Source organism: Eurypyga helias, unplaced genomic scaffold (genome assembly GCF_000690775.1).
Source record: "Eurypyga helias isolate BGI_N326 unplaced genomic scaffold, ASM69077v1 scaffold590, whole genome shotgun sequence".
Lineage (NCBI taxonomy): Eukaryota > Metazoa > Chordata > Aves > Eurypygiformes > Eurypygidae > Eurypyga > Eurypyga helias.
Window position 1 is genome coordinate 40,366 of NW_010226015.1, and position 12,597 is coordinate 52,962.

The 12,597-nt window shown below is 46.4% G+C and overlaps 1 protein-coding gene across 1 annotated transcript in view; it reads left to right on the plus strand.

Moving 5' to 3' along the window:
- NEB (nebulin) overlaps positions 1-12,597 on the plus strand; it is a gene marked incomplete at both ends in the record, with an annotated part of 56,915 nt that overhangs the window by 40,221 nt on the left and 4,097 nt on the right. Inside the window, 13 exons of the mRNA XM_010151084.1 lie at positions 511-624; positions 763-867; positions 1,319-1,423; positions 2,049-2,153; positions 2,929-3,021; positions 5,022-5,114; positions 6,464-6,556; positions 7,009-7,101; positions 8,431-8,523; positions 9,009-9,101; positions 10,556-10,648; positions 11,415-11,507; positions 12,055-12,094. Of these exons, the coding sequence (XP_010149386.1) occupies positions 511-624; positions 763-867; positions 1,319-1,423; positions 2,049-2,153; positions 2,929-3,021; positions 5,022-5,114; positions 6,464-6,556; positions 7,009-7,101; positions 8,431-8,523; positions 9,009-9,101; positions 10,556-10,648; positions 11,415-11,507; positions 12,055-12,094 (1,213 nt within the window). The remainder of the gene's footprint in view (positions 1-510; positions 625-762; positions 868-1,318; positions 1,424-2,048; positions 2,154-2,928; positions 3,022-5,021; positions 5,115-6,463; positions 6,557-7,008; positions 7,102-8,430; positions 8,524-9,008; positions 9,102-10,555; positions 10,649-11,414; positions 11,508-12,054; positions 12,095-12,597) is intronic.

The following is a 12,597-nucleotide window of genomic DNA, read 5'->3' on the forward strand; positions in this document are numbered from 1 at the left end:
GCCACTTTGATGGAGAGGTGGCCAGCAAAAAGTCAGGATGCAAAACTAACGCTCCTTTAATTACATGGTACACTAGTATAATAAATACCTCATAGTGATTGTTTTCATCAGGTGAGATTAGCTCGTGTTTTAAGAGACTTAAGATCAGGCAGAAAGCTGAGAAAAGTAACTTTTTAGTGTTACTTATGATTTTGCTTCGTAACAAAATACTCAATATAAGCATCCTTACTGACCACAGCACTTTGTACTCTGTCGTGCAGCCTTTGAGTTATTCAGAGAGACGTCATTTTAGCACCAGAATGTTAGAGAGACAGTTGGCACAGTGAGATATGGACTACACCAATCTGCACAAAATAAATCTTTCAGACCTTAGCGGGAGGGAAGAGTGTTGAGTTGTGAGTTTGTATTAGCACTATTCCTGTGGTGTGCTGTGGTCCTGAAACTATCTGAAGTTGCTAAAGGTGTAGTATTCACACTGACAGAGTCTCTCTTTACTGTCTTCATCTGCAGAAAGAGTACAAAAAAGCCTTGGAATTAGAAATCAGAGGAAAAGGGCTGACAGAACTGGCTTTGGAGACACCGGATTTTGTGAGAGCAAAGAACGCCACTGACATCGCCAGCCAGGTCCGTGTGGATCTCTCATAGACCACATCTGATGTCGTCTTTAAAGGAAAAGTCATTCATAGTTTTTTCTGATTAAGCCAAATGGAAACTGTCGTTGAGAGATGATTAAGGCCCCTAAATGTGAGTTTTCCCCAACAGATCAAATACAAACAACTGGCAGAAATGGAGAAAGCCAACTACACCAGTGTGGTCGATACTCCGGAGATCATTCATGCCCAGCAGGTCAAGAACCTTTCGAGCCAGGTATCTTGAGTGAAGCAATTTAATCACTGTTTGCGTGGGAGCCTCGGGTAGATGCTGATTGGGAGCACCTAAGTAACTACCTGTCACAGTGTTCAGGAGGTAAACCAGAAAACCCGACTTCTCTAGAGCTATGGCGTGGCATCTCTTACACTGAAATTCCATTTCAGTATTGAAATGAATTTATTTTTATGCTGCATAAAATGAAACAATCACTCCTATTGCTTTTGCAGTACTAATGTTAGTTTTGTTCTAAGCAGATTTAGCTTCATTTTCCTACTCTTTAATATCTTAATGTTTAGAATAGACCTTACAGAGAGGTATAATCTGAATTTATATCGCACACAGAAGTACTCGCATTTCCATAAGGACGGACATTATGCAACAATAAGTAATGCCAGATTGTTTATTTCTGCCTTTGTATCAATGGAATACGTTGTGTATTTTCTCTCAGAAAAAGTATAAGGAAGATGCAGAAAAGACCATGCCATACTACGTGCCTGTGACAGACACACCAGAAATGCAGAGAGTCCGGGAGAACCAGAAGAACTTCAGCACAGTGCGTATATAAGTAACACACACAGCTGCTGTCAAGTAATAACAAATACTCAGCTTCTTTTCGTTCAGTACGTTCCCAATATCACACTCTCATCCCAACTAGGCTGCCTTTACATTCTCAGGGCTCTTCAGTTAGAGAGTCTGCTGAGTATGCAGCAGCCCGCTTACGCATCACGCAGGGAACCACGACGATTCTGTGGTCGTCTTGACACAAAACCTGCTGCTGCAGTGCTTTGACACTTCCTTGCCAGTCACAGACAATGATACTTCCAGAAGCTCTCTGTTGTTGTCTGTCAGTGGGGCTACCTGCAGGGCTGCGGGGTCAGTAACAAAACTCCACAATCTGACTTGAAACCTTTAACTTTCATTGCTGCAGCTTAATTGTTTTAGATAAAATCCGTCACCTTTCAACACATTAATGAGTCTCGTTAAGGATGTCCTGTTGCTCATTTAAATGAGGATACCTGTGACTGTGGTACATCTTTGTATCACTGCTGGTGTGTTTAAATGACCTCCTTGTCAGGTGTACTTTAAATAGTTTCTCCTCATCTTCAAAGAAGATGCTGTGAGTGAATTTTTATGTCACAGAGTCCACGTTTGACATTCTACTTTACCTTCTTCAACAGCTTCAGTATCAGTGGGATCTCCAGAACAGTAAGGGAAAAGTTACAGTTGTACAAGACACTCCAGAAATGCTGCGTGTGAAAGAAAACCAGAAGAACTTCAGCTCGGTATGGCTATTTTCTGTTTTCAGTTCTCATCCCAAAACAACCGTCTGATGCGTTTAATCAAATAGCTACTTTTTGGCTTTTTTTTTTTTTAAATAAAACTAATTTTATTCGAAGTAGATTTAGCTGGGTTTTCCTACCCCTTTTTACCTACTGTTTTTTGTGGAGTGCCCTGCTTGCGCTCTTTCACATGTACGTGGAGAGCTGTGATGTATTTAAACGGTCAGTCCTGTACTTGAACTGGCACTGCTCGTATCCCCCTTTTGTCCCGTCACCGTGTAAGCAGTGCATTCTTGTTGTCTTGCGACCGTTGTCTCCAGGTGAAAAGCGAACTTCTGCCTGATTCGTTTCACGTTTCCTGTGTTACCATGAAGTGCCTAATGCCGCTGTATCATTTTGCCACTAGCACCGTTAGCGTAGGAACTATGTGCAAAAGTTAACAGTGCTGTAAAACATAATGAACCAAAGCAGAATAAAAGGAACGAGTTAGAACAAATACAAGTTTACAATCCTAAAATCAGCCTACAGATGGTTTGATATTCTGCTTAAAATGCGTTACTACAAATGGAAGTGATCAGCCCCTTTTTTGCACAGATGGTACTCATGTAGTAGGACAGACTGGAGGTGGGCAGTAAGGCACGAGTGATGATCCTCTGAGCTGGCTTTCAGCCTGCACTGTTGTGTACAAATCGCTGACAAGAGCCTGTGTGCTATTTCTAGGAGAAATAACGTTGTGTTTTGTATGCTTAACCTTGTTGTCTTCATTCTAAATATTAAGATTTTATATAAAGAAGATATTGGAACTGGAACTACTATTGAAAAGACACCAGAGATGCAGAGAGTTAAACGAACCCAGGATGCAATCAGCTCGGTACAAAAGAATGGATTTTTAATACTCTACCACTGCTAATTCGACTTGAAATAATATATTTTCCCCCCTCATTTCTATAAATGTTGCTAACAGTGGTTTGGCAATAATCCATCCAGCTAAGGGTTACTTTCTAAAAGTTTTTGCCTAGTCCTCTTACTCAAACAGTAATCTTTCTAATGGTTAACATTCGACTTGTTACTTACAATTCATTTCTAAAACATGAAAGCTCTTGCCATCATTTTAATCTCATCCCCAAAGCAGTTTATTTAGCACAGAATCAGAGCATCATTTAGGTTGGAAGGGACCTCTTGAGATCATCTACTCCAGCACCATTGCTGAAGCAGGATCAGCTTGAGCAGGTTGCCCGGGGCCACATCCAGTAGAGCTTTGAACATCTCGAAGATTTAGGGCCCCACAACCTCTCTGGGCAGCCTGTCCCAGTGCCTGTCTGCCCTCACAGGAAGAAAAAGTGTTTTCCAGGGTTCAAACTGACTCTTCTGTTTAATCTGTGCCCATCACCTCTTGTCTTCTCACTGCGCACTGCTGAGAAGCGTGGCTCCCTCCCCTTCAGTCCTTCTCACTGGGCATTTATAGACATTGAGAAGCTCCTCCTGAGCCTATCCCTTCCCCTCCAGGCTGGAGAGTCCCAGCTCTCTAAGCCTGTTCTCCTATCAACAATGCACCTCTCTCTGACCCACCTTTGTGGCCCCCACTGGAGTTGCTCCAGTAAGTCTGTATCTTTCCTGCACTGGTGAGCCCAGAACTGGACGCGGAGCTCCAGATGTGGCCTCCAGTGCTGAGCAGAGGGGAAGGATCACCTCCCACCTCCCCTGACCTGCTGGCAATGCCCTTCTTCACGCAGCTGCGGATGCCGCCGGCCTTTGCCGGGAGGGAGCATTGCTGGCTCCTGGTCAGCTTGTTGACCACTGCGAGGCCCTTCTCTGCAGAGCTGCTTCCCAGAGAGTTAGCCCCCAGCGTGTACCAGCCTGGGGTTATTCCTCCCCAGTCCAGAGCTTTGCATTTCATTTGCTTACTAAAGCATGTCTCGTAAAGCTTTTATGTTCTATGCAAAATGGTGACACTACAATTGGAGTAATGGTATGTATTCCTGTTGATAACTGTGAATGTCTTCACGTTGGATAAAGGTGACTGACATTTCAGCCGTTCGCTTCACGCGCAGTGTGTTAAGTGTGGTTTTGTGAGATGCTTCTGCGACGCTGAAGCAGGGAGGCAAATAGCGCCGTCGTTGTTAAAAGGCTGGATAACGTCCCCTACCGTCGCTGAGTACGACAGATGGTTTCAAACCCCAGAGGCTTCTTTTGTTGGTAGAAAGACCAAACGGAATCAGGTTCAGAGGTGTTTATGCCTGGTTTTAGAAAAACCTTGTGGTGAAGTGCCCTTCAGGGCCGTCTCACCACCAGCCACAGTTCCCTTCCATCAGATCGCTTGCACAGATGATGGGAGTCCTTCAGCGGCACCTCCCTGCTCACACTGAAGCCACTGAGGTCTTCTAAACGTTCAGCCTCCTCAGGGTAACGCTCCTTATGAATCCACGTGAGAATCCAAGTGCCTATTTCAATGCCATTAGGCTAAATTTTTCAAAAACTATTGTAGAGTTTTAATATCGCAGTTTTTTGGAACTCGGTGTAAGAAACCTTGAAATGTTAGAAATTGGGTTTGTTCTTGCTGAAATTAAGCTCCTGGGGGAGGTTAGATCCCCAAATCTTAAGCTGCAGTTGAAAAATTCGGGCTCAAACCAGACTCTGCTTTTGACCCCAAGCCAAGTTCTTGATAAACTGCTGTGAGGAAGTGTGGCAGAGCCACCTACTAGAAGTCGCTTGGTGAGTTCCTTGTCACAATATACTCACGCCCGAGATCTGAATGAGCTTGAAGTGTAAAGGGCCTACGTTTCGTTATTCCTGTATCTGTTGCACATACGGGCATCAGCCGTGCTCGAATCTACGTCCTTTGACTTTTCTTCTGATGTCTCCACCTTCTAGATTAAGTACAAGGAGAGTATTGGAAAAGGAACTCCAATTCCTGATCTTCCGGAAGTGAAGCGTGTCAAGGAGACGCAGAAGCACATCAGTTCGGTAATGGCCTGCATTTTCTCCTTATCTGGGTGCTCATGCGGAGCTCGAGCTCCGACCTCTGGCCGTGTCTGTGGGTGGTTTTTTGTTCAAATCGTTGTAAATGTCATTACAATCAGCCACTTCCCTGTTTTCTGAGATGTTTTCTAAACACAGAACTAGAAACAAAAAATTCCCAGGTGATGTCTTACCGTTGGTCTGAAAAAAAATGGATCAGCTAGACAGGACTTTGTGGGGAAAAAATAATTGGAGCCTTTATTTCGTAGTCACAAAACCCAGTTACAGGTGTAAGTGGAAACAGCATCTGGCTCTTCCCATCGTTAGCTGAGGGCAGACTTTAACCGCAGCGTGCTCTCCCGATTTTGCTGCTTTGCTCTGACCTCTGCAGACAGAACGGAGGCCGGAAAAGGCCTGGTGGTTACTGGCACCCCCCATACACAACGCGGAGGAGCCGCGACACCCGCAGAATGAGTGCCTTAGGATTTTCCAGCTCTGTTTCCCTTTTGAGCTGTTTATGATACCAACGGTTTTTTACAGCTCATTTTGCACAATGGGCTCATTCATTCTTCTTTTTTCTTTCACACTGTTGGTTTTCCCTCACGGCGAGTGCTTTATTTTTGTGGGTTTTCATTCTTTCAGTGACATCAAAGCAGCAAACAGTGGTGGGTTTTCTTAGCTCTTTTCACTGCAATTATTTTACTCATTGCAAGAAGAACCAATTAGTGCATTTGTAATGTATTTCTACGTGACTAGGTTTTCAGCCAACCCAGGCATCTCCTGTGCAACTCCTTTCATGAAAAATGCAGTTTTTTACACAAAATAATGGCGGATTAAGTTACATCTAGTAATGCGAGAGCTGCAACTCAATAGTTTTTCTTCCTAGAGACTTAGAGCAAAGTGAAATTGTGGGGTTCTGAACGAATCGTGACAGAGATAGTATGAAATTGAGCCCGCAGCTAACTACTTCTGCAGTAAACGTGTCTGTAAAAGGCTCAGCTGTTTGTTAACGCCATAAAAAACCCTCCAGAAATGCTGAGTGTCTGAAAAGCAACACTGTTACGTTTCCTAAACTAAGAGGAACAGCAAACCATACCTAGAGTTCATGGCAGGCCGCGGAGTATTTAACCCGGCGTCCTGCTCTTGACATATTCCTGACGCAGACGTCAAGTACTTTGCTGAGCTGCTGGCTGTACTTCAAAGATGCACACTGAGTAAAATAAGCTGGGCCCATGTTTACCTGTAATCCCAGCTAACGTTTACCAACAAACCAGGTAAACAATTCATCCAAACGTGCTGTAACTGTTGTGGAAGGATTCTCATCTTCTCCCCTGCCGGGTGCTTGTGTTCTGCAGGTGTTGTACAAAGAGGACCTAGGGACAGGTATCCCAACCCCTCTCACACCAGAAATAGAGAGAGTCAAACGCAATCAAGAACACATTAGCTCGGTATTTAAACCAAACATCTTCTAACCCCTTACTTCTGTGTGACATCCTAACATCCCGTCTGGTTCTCTTTGATGGTGCCGAATCTCACCCTGCCAACAGTTTTAACTCATTTATATGCCACCTTTTCTGAGCTTTAACTTCTTTTTTTGGTGATTTACAACTTTACATGCTTTTCTTTTAAGAAGCGAAGCGGGAAGTAAGCTATGGCATTAACGTGGTGTTCCCCTCCATGCTGGTTTTACCTTAACCCTTTACATCCCAGTAGCCGCAGTCATGTATTTACAGAATAATCAGCCATCAGTCCCCTCCTTAATATCTGCCTCTGGAACAAGTGTGAAATTAATTCAGGAGTGATCCTAATGCTAAACGTAACTCACAAAAGAGTCAGATTTAATGATTTTGCCTGTGTTGAGTGCTTTTTTTTTTTGTGGAAACTCTTTTGTACCTCACAGGTCTTATACAAAGAGGGCTTAGGGACTGGCATCCCCACACCGGTCACTCCAGAGATGGAGAGAGTCAAACGCAATCAAGAACACATTAGCTCGGTATTGCTGAATTAAATTAACTCCCTTTTCAAATGCAAATCAAATCCCTTTAACTCCTCCCTATTCAGTTTTTCTCTCAAGCCTTTGTTGAACTTTGGACTTGCTTAATCAAATCACTAAAACCCTGTCAGCGTCCTTATATTTTAATTTTTCACTCAGTCTAACTTCACTGTCATTAAAATTGTTCCGGCTGTGAGTTTTTAACCTCGTTTACTCAAAGCCCTTGGGCAGTGCCTTCTTTTTGCCCCCCATTAAATCCTCTGGGCGATGTCGCTCTCCACCTCAATAACAGAGCCGATCCTTCTAACTGTCTCCAGACTCACCACAGCGATTGGGCTGCAGACCAGACATCAACTCCTAACGCTTCCTGGAGCTCAGCAATGGAATGCAACTGGTGTCCGCTGTCTCCTTCCCGGGTTTTGCTGGTTTGGGTGCTTTCTTATGGCCGACAGGTCCTTGTAAGAGAACCGGGGTGGCCTCCCCGTGTCACTGCAGTGTGAAAACAGGAAGAAAATTGCACGTGCAAACGCCTTTCTGTGCAGATCCTTTCTGCTCCTGACACATTCCAGTCCAACGACCGTTTCGCCCTAATCTTCTTCTCTATTTCTGTTTTAATTAGAGCAGCTTAGGATCAATTTTGACTCAGTCTGACCCAATTCAGACAGGACCGGTAAGAAATTCAGTCCTGGCTCGAGGCTGACAGGACAGTTGAGAGAAGTATCATAGTATCACAGAATGGTTTGGGTTGGAAGGGACCTTAAAGATCATCTAGTTCCAACCCCCCTGCCATGGGCAGGGACACCTTGCACTAGACCAGGTTGCTCAAAGCCTCATCCAGCCTGGCCTTGAACACTTCCAGGGATGGGGCATCCACAACAAGAAGCCGCTGTTGTTAAGTGCTTTGCTATGTTAATTGTCTCTGAGGTTGCCACAGCGAGCCTATTTAGCAATCTTCTAGCCTATTTAGAAATCTTGGAGGCAAAGCTGCTCCTTCCGTAACTTTAGTTGGAGTAAGGAAGCCCCTTTGGGCAAAAAGACAGAAGCCCAGAGTTTCGAGGGCGACTGGCACGAGCTGCGCTTTGCACAGGACGCACCGGAAGCTTGTGCTGGCGTTACTCCTGCCCCAGGTGAGGTGACGACAGACCTCTCGGTCATTTTAGCTATTTTCACCAATTTTTTTTCCTTGGCAGCCTCTGAAAAAGGCTGACAAAACCCTGTTTCTCATACTCTGTAGTTTCAGTACATTAAATTACTTGTCTTCTCTCTCTCTCCTCCCTGTCCTCCCCTTCCCTCTCTTTGTTGTTTGAACACTCCCCTGTCGCCACACAGGTGTTGTACAAAGAGGGGCTGGGGATCGGAACCCCGGTGCCTGTCACTCCCGAGATGGAGAGGGTCAAGCGCAATCAAGAAAACCTTAGCTCGGTATCTTATTTTTGTAATTTAAGAAAAAACCATTCCCTCTAACTGTGTAACACTTGAAAATTTTCTGCTCTCCCTAATGAACTTAGAAACGTGGCAGCACCCCCTTTCTGCCATCAGAATTTGTAGTGGTGGTTATTTTATGTGCTTACTTTTTAAAAGATTTTTTAAATGATCGTAACAGCTTCATGTCCTTCAATTTCTAAAGCTTTTTTTTTGGGGGGGGTGAAACTTGAGGTGTTTTGCATTTTTAAAAAACTGCTCTTTTTTTCTGTGCTCCGTGCCGTTCCCCTCGTGCTGTGTCGTTCTACTGACATACCTGGGAGTTAGGATCCCTAGCTGTTAGACTTCCTCGGAGCTTGGCACAACTCTTAACGGGTTTTCCTGCTGCCCAGTAGCTTCACTGGGCATAAAAACGCTACGCGCTGCCTCCATCGCGCGCAGTGTTTCTGTTCCTAACTGCTTTTGACTCCCCTGTTGCCCCGCAGGTGCTGTACAAGGAGGACCTGGGGACAGCAACCCCCACCCCTGTCACTCCTGAGATTGAAAGGGTCAAACGCAACCAAGAAAACTTTAGCTCGGTATTTTTTTTTTTTCATGTGAAAAGCAGCAATTTCGTTTTTAATCTGTTTTAAAACAATCTTAACATTTAAAACTACTCTTGTGTTTCCCTGTAATCAATTTACACAGCAAAGAGTATCCTGTTCCCCACGTTTTGCCCGTTTTCCCTCTGTATTTTCACTTAGTTGGTGTGATTAGATCACCTTACTAACGACAGCTCTGAGATTCCGCGCTCCCATCTTTCTCTTGACTCCGGACATAATCTTTCCTTCTTCACGATCACCTTTTCCTTTCACTAATCGCATCAGTCCTGGGTGCTTGGGGTTTTTTCCTGGTTTTACTCCGTAGAAAAACTAAACTCTTCGCTCCCCATAACACGTCTGTGGCCGTGACCTCAGTGCTGTGAGACATGCCCGTGCAGCCCGCTCCGGTCCTTACGGAACGGGTAGATGAAACACAACTGATGTCTTTATTCCTTCTGCAGCGCGTTTGAGGCCTTCTTCCTGTAGGAATTCTTTAATATGGGTGCACACAGACAGTGGCCCAGAATCTCCAGCTGGTGAAAACTGCTGTAGATAAGTTGGAAGCAGTGGTTAAATCGCAGCATTAGGGTGTTTCTTGGGATGAGGGAAGTGTCGTGTAAGGTGGGTGGGCACTGGCCGTTTTTATTTCTCAGGTACCGTTTTCACACCTTGATATGATCGTGTTTCTGTCCTTCCCGGGACAAGCAAGCTGGATTCTCTGATGATGAACTCTGGCATCACTCAGGGAGTGGATGGCTCTTCCCTGAGGCGTGTGTAGATGGAAGGACTGTTAGGAAGGTGCATTAGGACCTGGTTCTCCAATGACTCAAGTACTGCCAGGAAAAAGTTCACCTCACTGCTGGTGAAAAGACAGAAATATGGAACCAGGGAATCACAGGCTGGGTTTGGGTGGGAAGGGACCTTAAAGCCCCCCCAGTCCCACCCCTGCCATGGGCAGGGACACCTTCCATAGCCCAGGTTGCTCCAAGCCTCATCCAGCCTGGCCTTGGACACTCCCAGGGATGGGGCATCCACAGCTTCTCTGGGCAACCTGTCGCAGTGCCTCCCCACCCTCTGCGGGAAGAATTCCTTCCTGATGTCCCATCTCAATCTCCCTCTTTCCATTTAAACCCATCACCCCTTGTCCTGTCACCACATAATTCATTACAATTTATATAAACCTGTCATCTTCTGAAAACCCACCAGTTTTGAGTGCCCACCCTTTGAAGCACGCACCCAAGCCAGGACGGTAGCCCAGCATTCTGCTACAAGTCGTACAGCTCCGAGTGTTTCGCTCCATCTCCCAAGGCAGCTTTGTATTTTCCTGGGGGTATTTTAACCCCGCTGTTTGTTCAGGATCTCAGAAGCCCCCTCCCCTGTTCTCTCGGCAAACAGGCCCTTACTGTGGCTTGTCCCTGTTCGCTTTTTCACGTGGCCCTGTTGCCCTGCAGGTGCTGTACAAGGAGGACCTGGGGACAGGAACCCCCACCCCTGTCACGCCTGAGACTGAAAGAGTCAAACGCAACCAAGAAAACTTTAGCTCGGTATTTCTTTTCATGTGAAAAGCAGCAATTTCCCGTTTGATCTATTTTTAAATAATTTTAACACCAAAAGAAGTGTTCTTGGTTCCCTGTAATCAACTTACACAAACAAATAATAATATCCTGGTCCTTGGAGATTTTCTGTCCCTCTGAGATTGTTCCTTACAACATTCTTCTTCTGCTGTTTTGGTTTCAACATCCTAATAACTCTGACTTCCCCCTTCCTTCTGACTCCGATTACCTTTTCAATTTTCGGTTTTGGTTTTAGAAATGATCCCTTTTTTTCCTTTTCTTAATCACAACCACCCTTAGGTTTGTTTTGTGGGTGTTTTTCCTGATTTCGCTTACTTCACATGTGAGAACTAAGCTGTCCACCACCTGACCCAGCTGTGTGGCTGCGGCCCGCGCGTGACGGTGCTCTAATACACGCGGCGTAACCTGCTGTGACGCGCCGGGGAGGGGGGGGCAGCCCAACAGACATGATTCCTTTGTTCCTTCTGGGTTGTTTGGCCCCTTTTCCCTTTAGGAAGCCGTTGACTGCTGCTGCCCAGAGGATATTTCAGAACAGACCCCGAGAAGCTCTCCCTTTCTGCCAGGAGGCACTGCAGCGCGGGTGTAGCTCGGGGGGAGCGCGTCACCCTTCCTTTTCCACCCCAAGCTTGGCTCAGAGCTCCCCTGGGACCCCTGCCGCCGGTTTCTCAGCACGCTGCCTGTTCTGCCGTGCGCTCGTTCCGTGTTGTGTGGTTCACGTGGCCGTGTTGCCCCGCAGGTGTTGTACCGAGAGGAGCTGGGGACAGGAACCCCAGTACCGGTCACGCCCGAGGTTGAGCGAGTCAGACGCAATCAAGAACACATTAGCTCGGTATTTGGTGGAGGAGAAGTCTTCCCTTTAACTCCACTTGTTTAACCCTTATTAAATGGGACACTTCCACTCCTCACTTCCACCTAATCAACTTCTAAGAGCATCCTTTCTTCCTCACGGTGTATTTCCCAGCGATACCGCGTCTTTGTATATGTGATCATTTCCATAATCCTAAATATTTTAACCCTTTTGCTCCCTCTTCCAACTTCCTTTTACGTGTGGTTTGCGTTGGTCAGTTTTTAAAATCCTACCTCCTTCCCGTTTTAACGCTGTTAGCGCAGACGAGGGAGGGTCCGACCTCCCGGCGGCCTCCAACAGCAGCCCGAAGCTCCCCCTCACCCCAGGAATGTGACAGAAGGGGCTTCTGTCCTGGATTCATCCCACCCCGGTGGGCGCAATCCCGGCCCTGGCTGGTGGCAGGGGGAGCTTTTCGGGGGGCGTTGGAACAGGCCGAGATCCCGCAGGTGAAACGCATGACGTCACCTTGGGTGGAATCATCGCTGAGTTGTGACTGGATTTCTCTTGGCTGCTTCTTCTTGCTGCGCAGGTGTTGTACAAAGAGAACGTGGGGACCGGGCTGTCGACCCGCACGTCAGAGATGGAGAGGGTCAAGCGCAATCAAGAGATCTGTAGCTCGGTACTTGGCTAAGAAAAACATAAATTCCCGTTAACTCCGTTTCAGTGCATTTTAACAGTTTCACTAAACGGCGGCTGTAACTCTGTCCCACAGCGGTGCCGCCCCCCACGCCTGGTTCCGCATGCCTTCCCGTGGTTTTCCGTGGCGACTTTAACTCCTTGCAGCTGGGTTTTAAGGGTGGCTTTAATGCTCTGATTTTAACCGTTTAACAACGTCCATTTTCTCTGCAGTGCTGGAATGTGGGGGTTTAATTACAATTCACAGACGGGTAGCGCCCCCCGCCCCGCGACGCGGTACTTTGGGGGTTTCGTTTTCGCAGTACTGACACTATTTATCCCGAGTGATCCTGCGGTTACAAAACTGGGATGCCAAACCCTGCTTCTTGGGTAAAATCCTGCCAGGTACCTCCTTCCGACACGTGTACGTAACGCCGCGGCCTCAGGCGCTGACGGC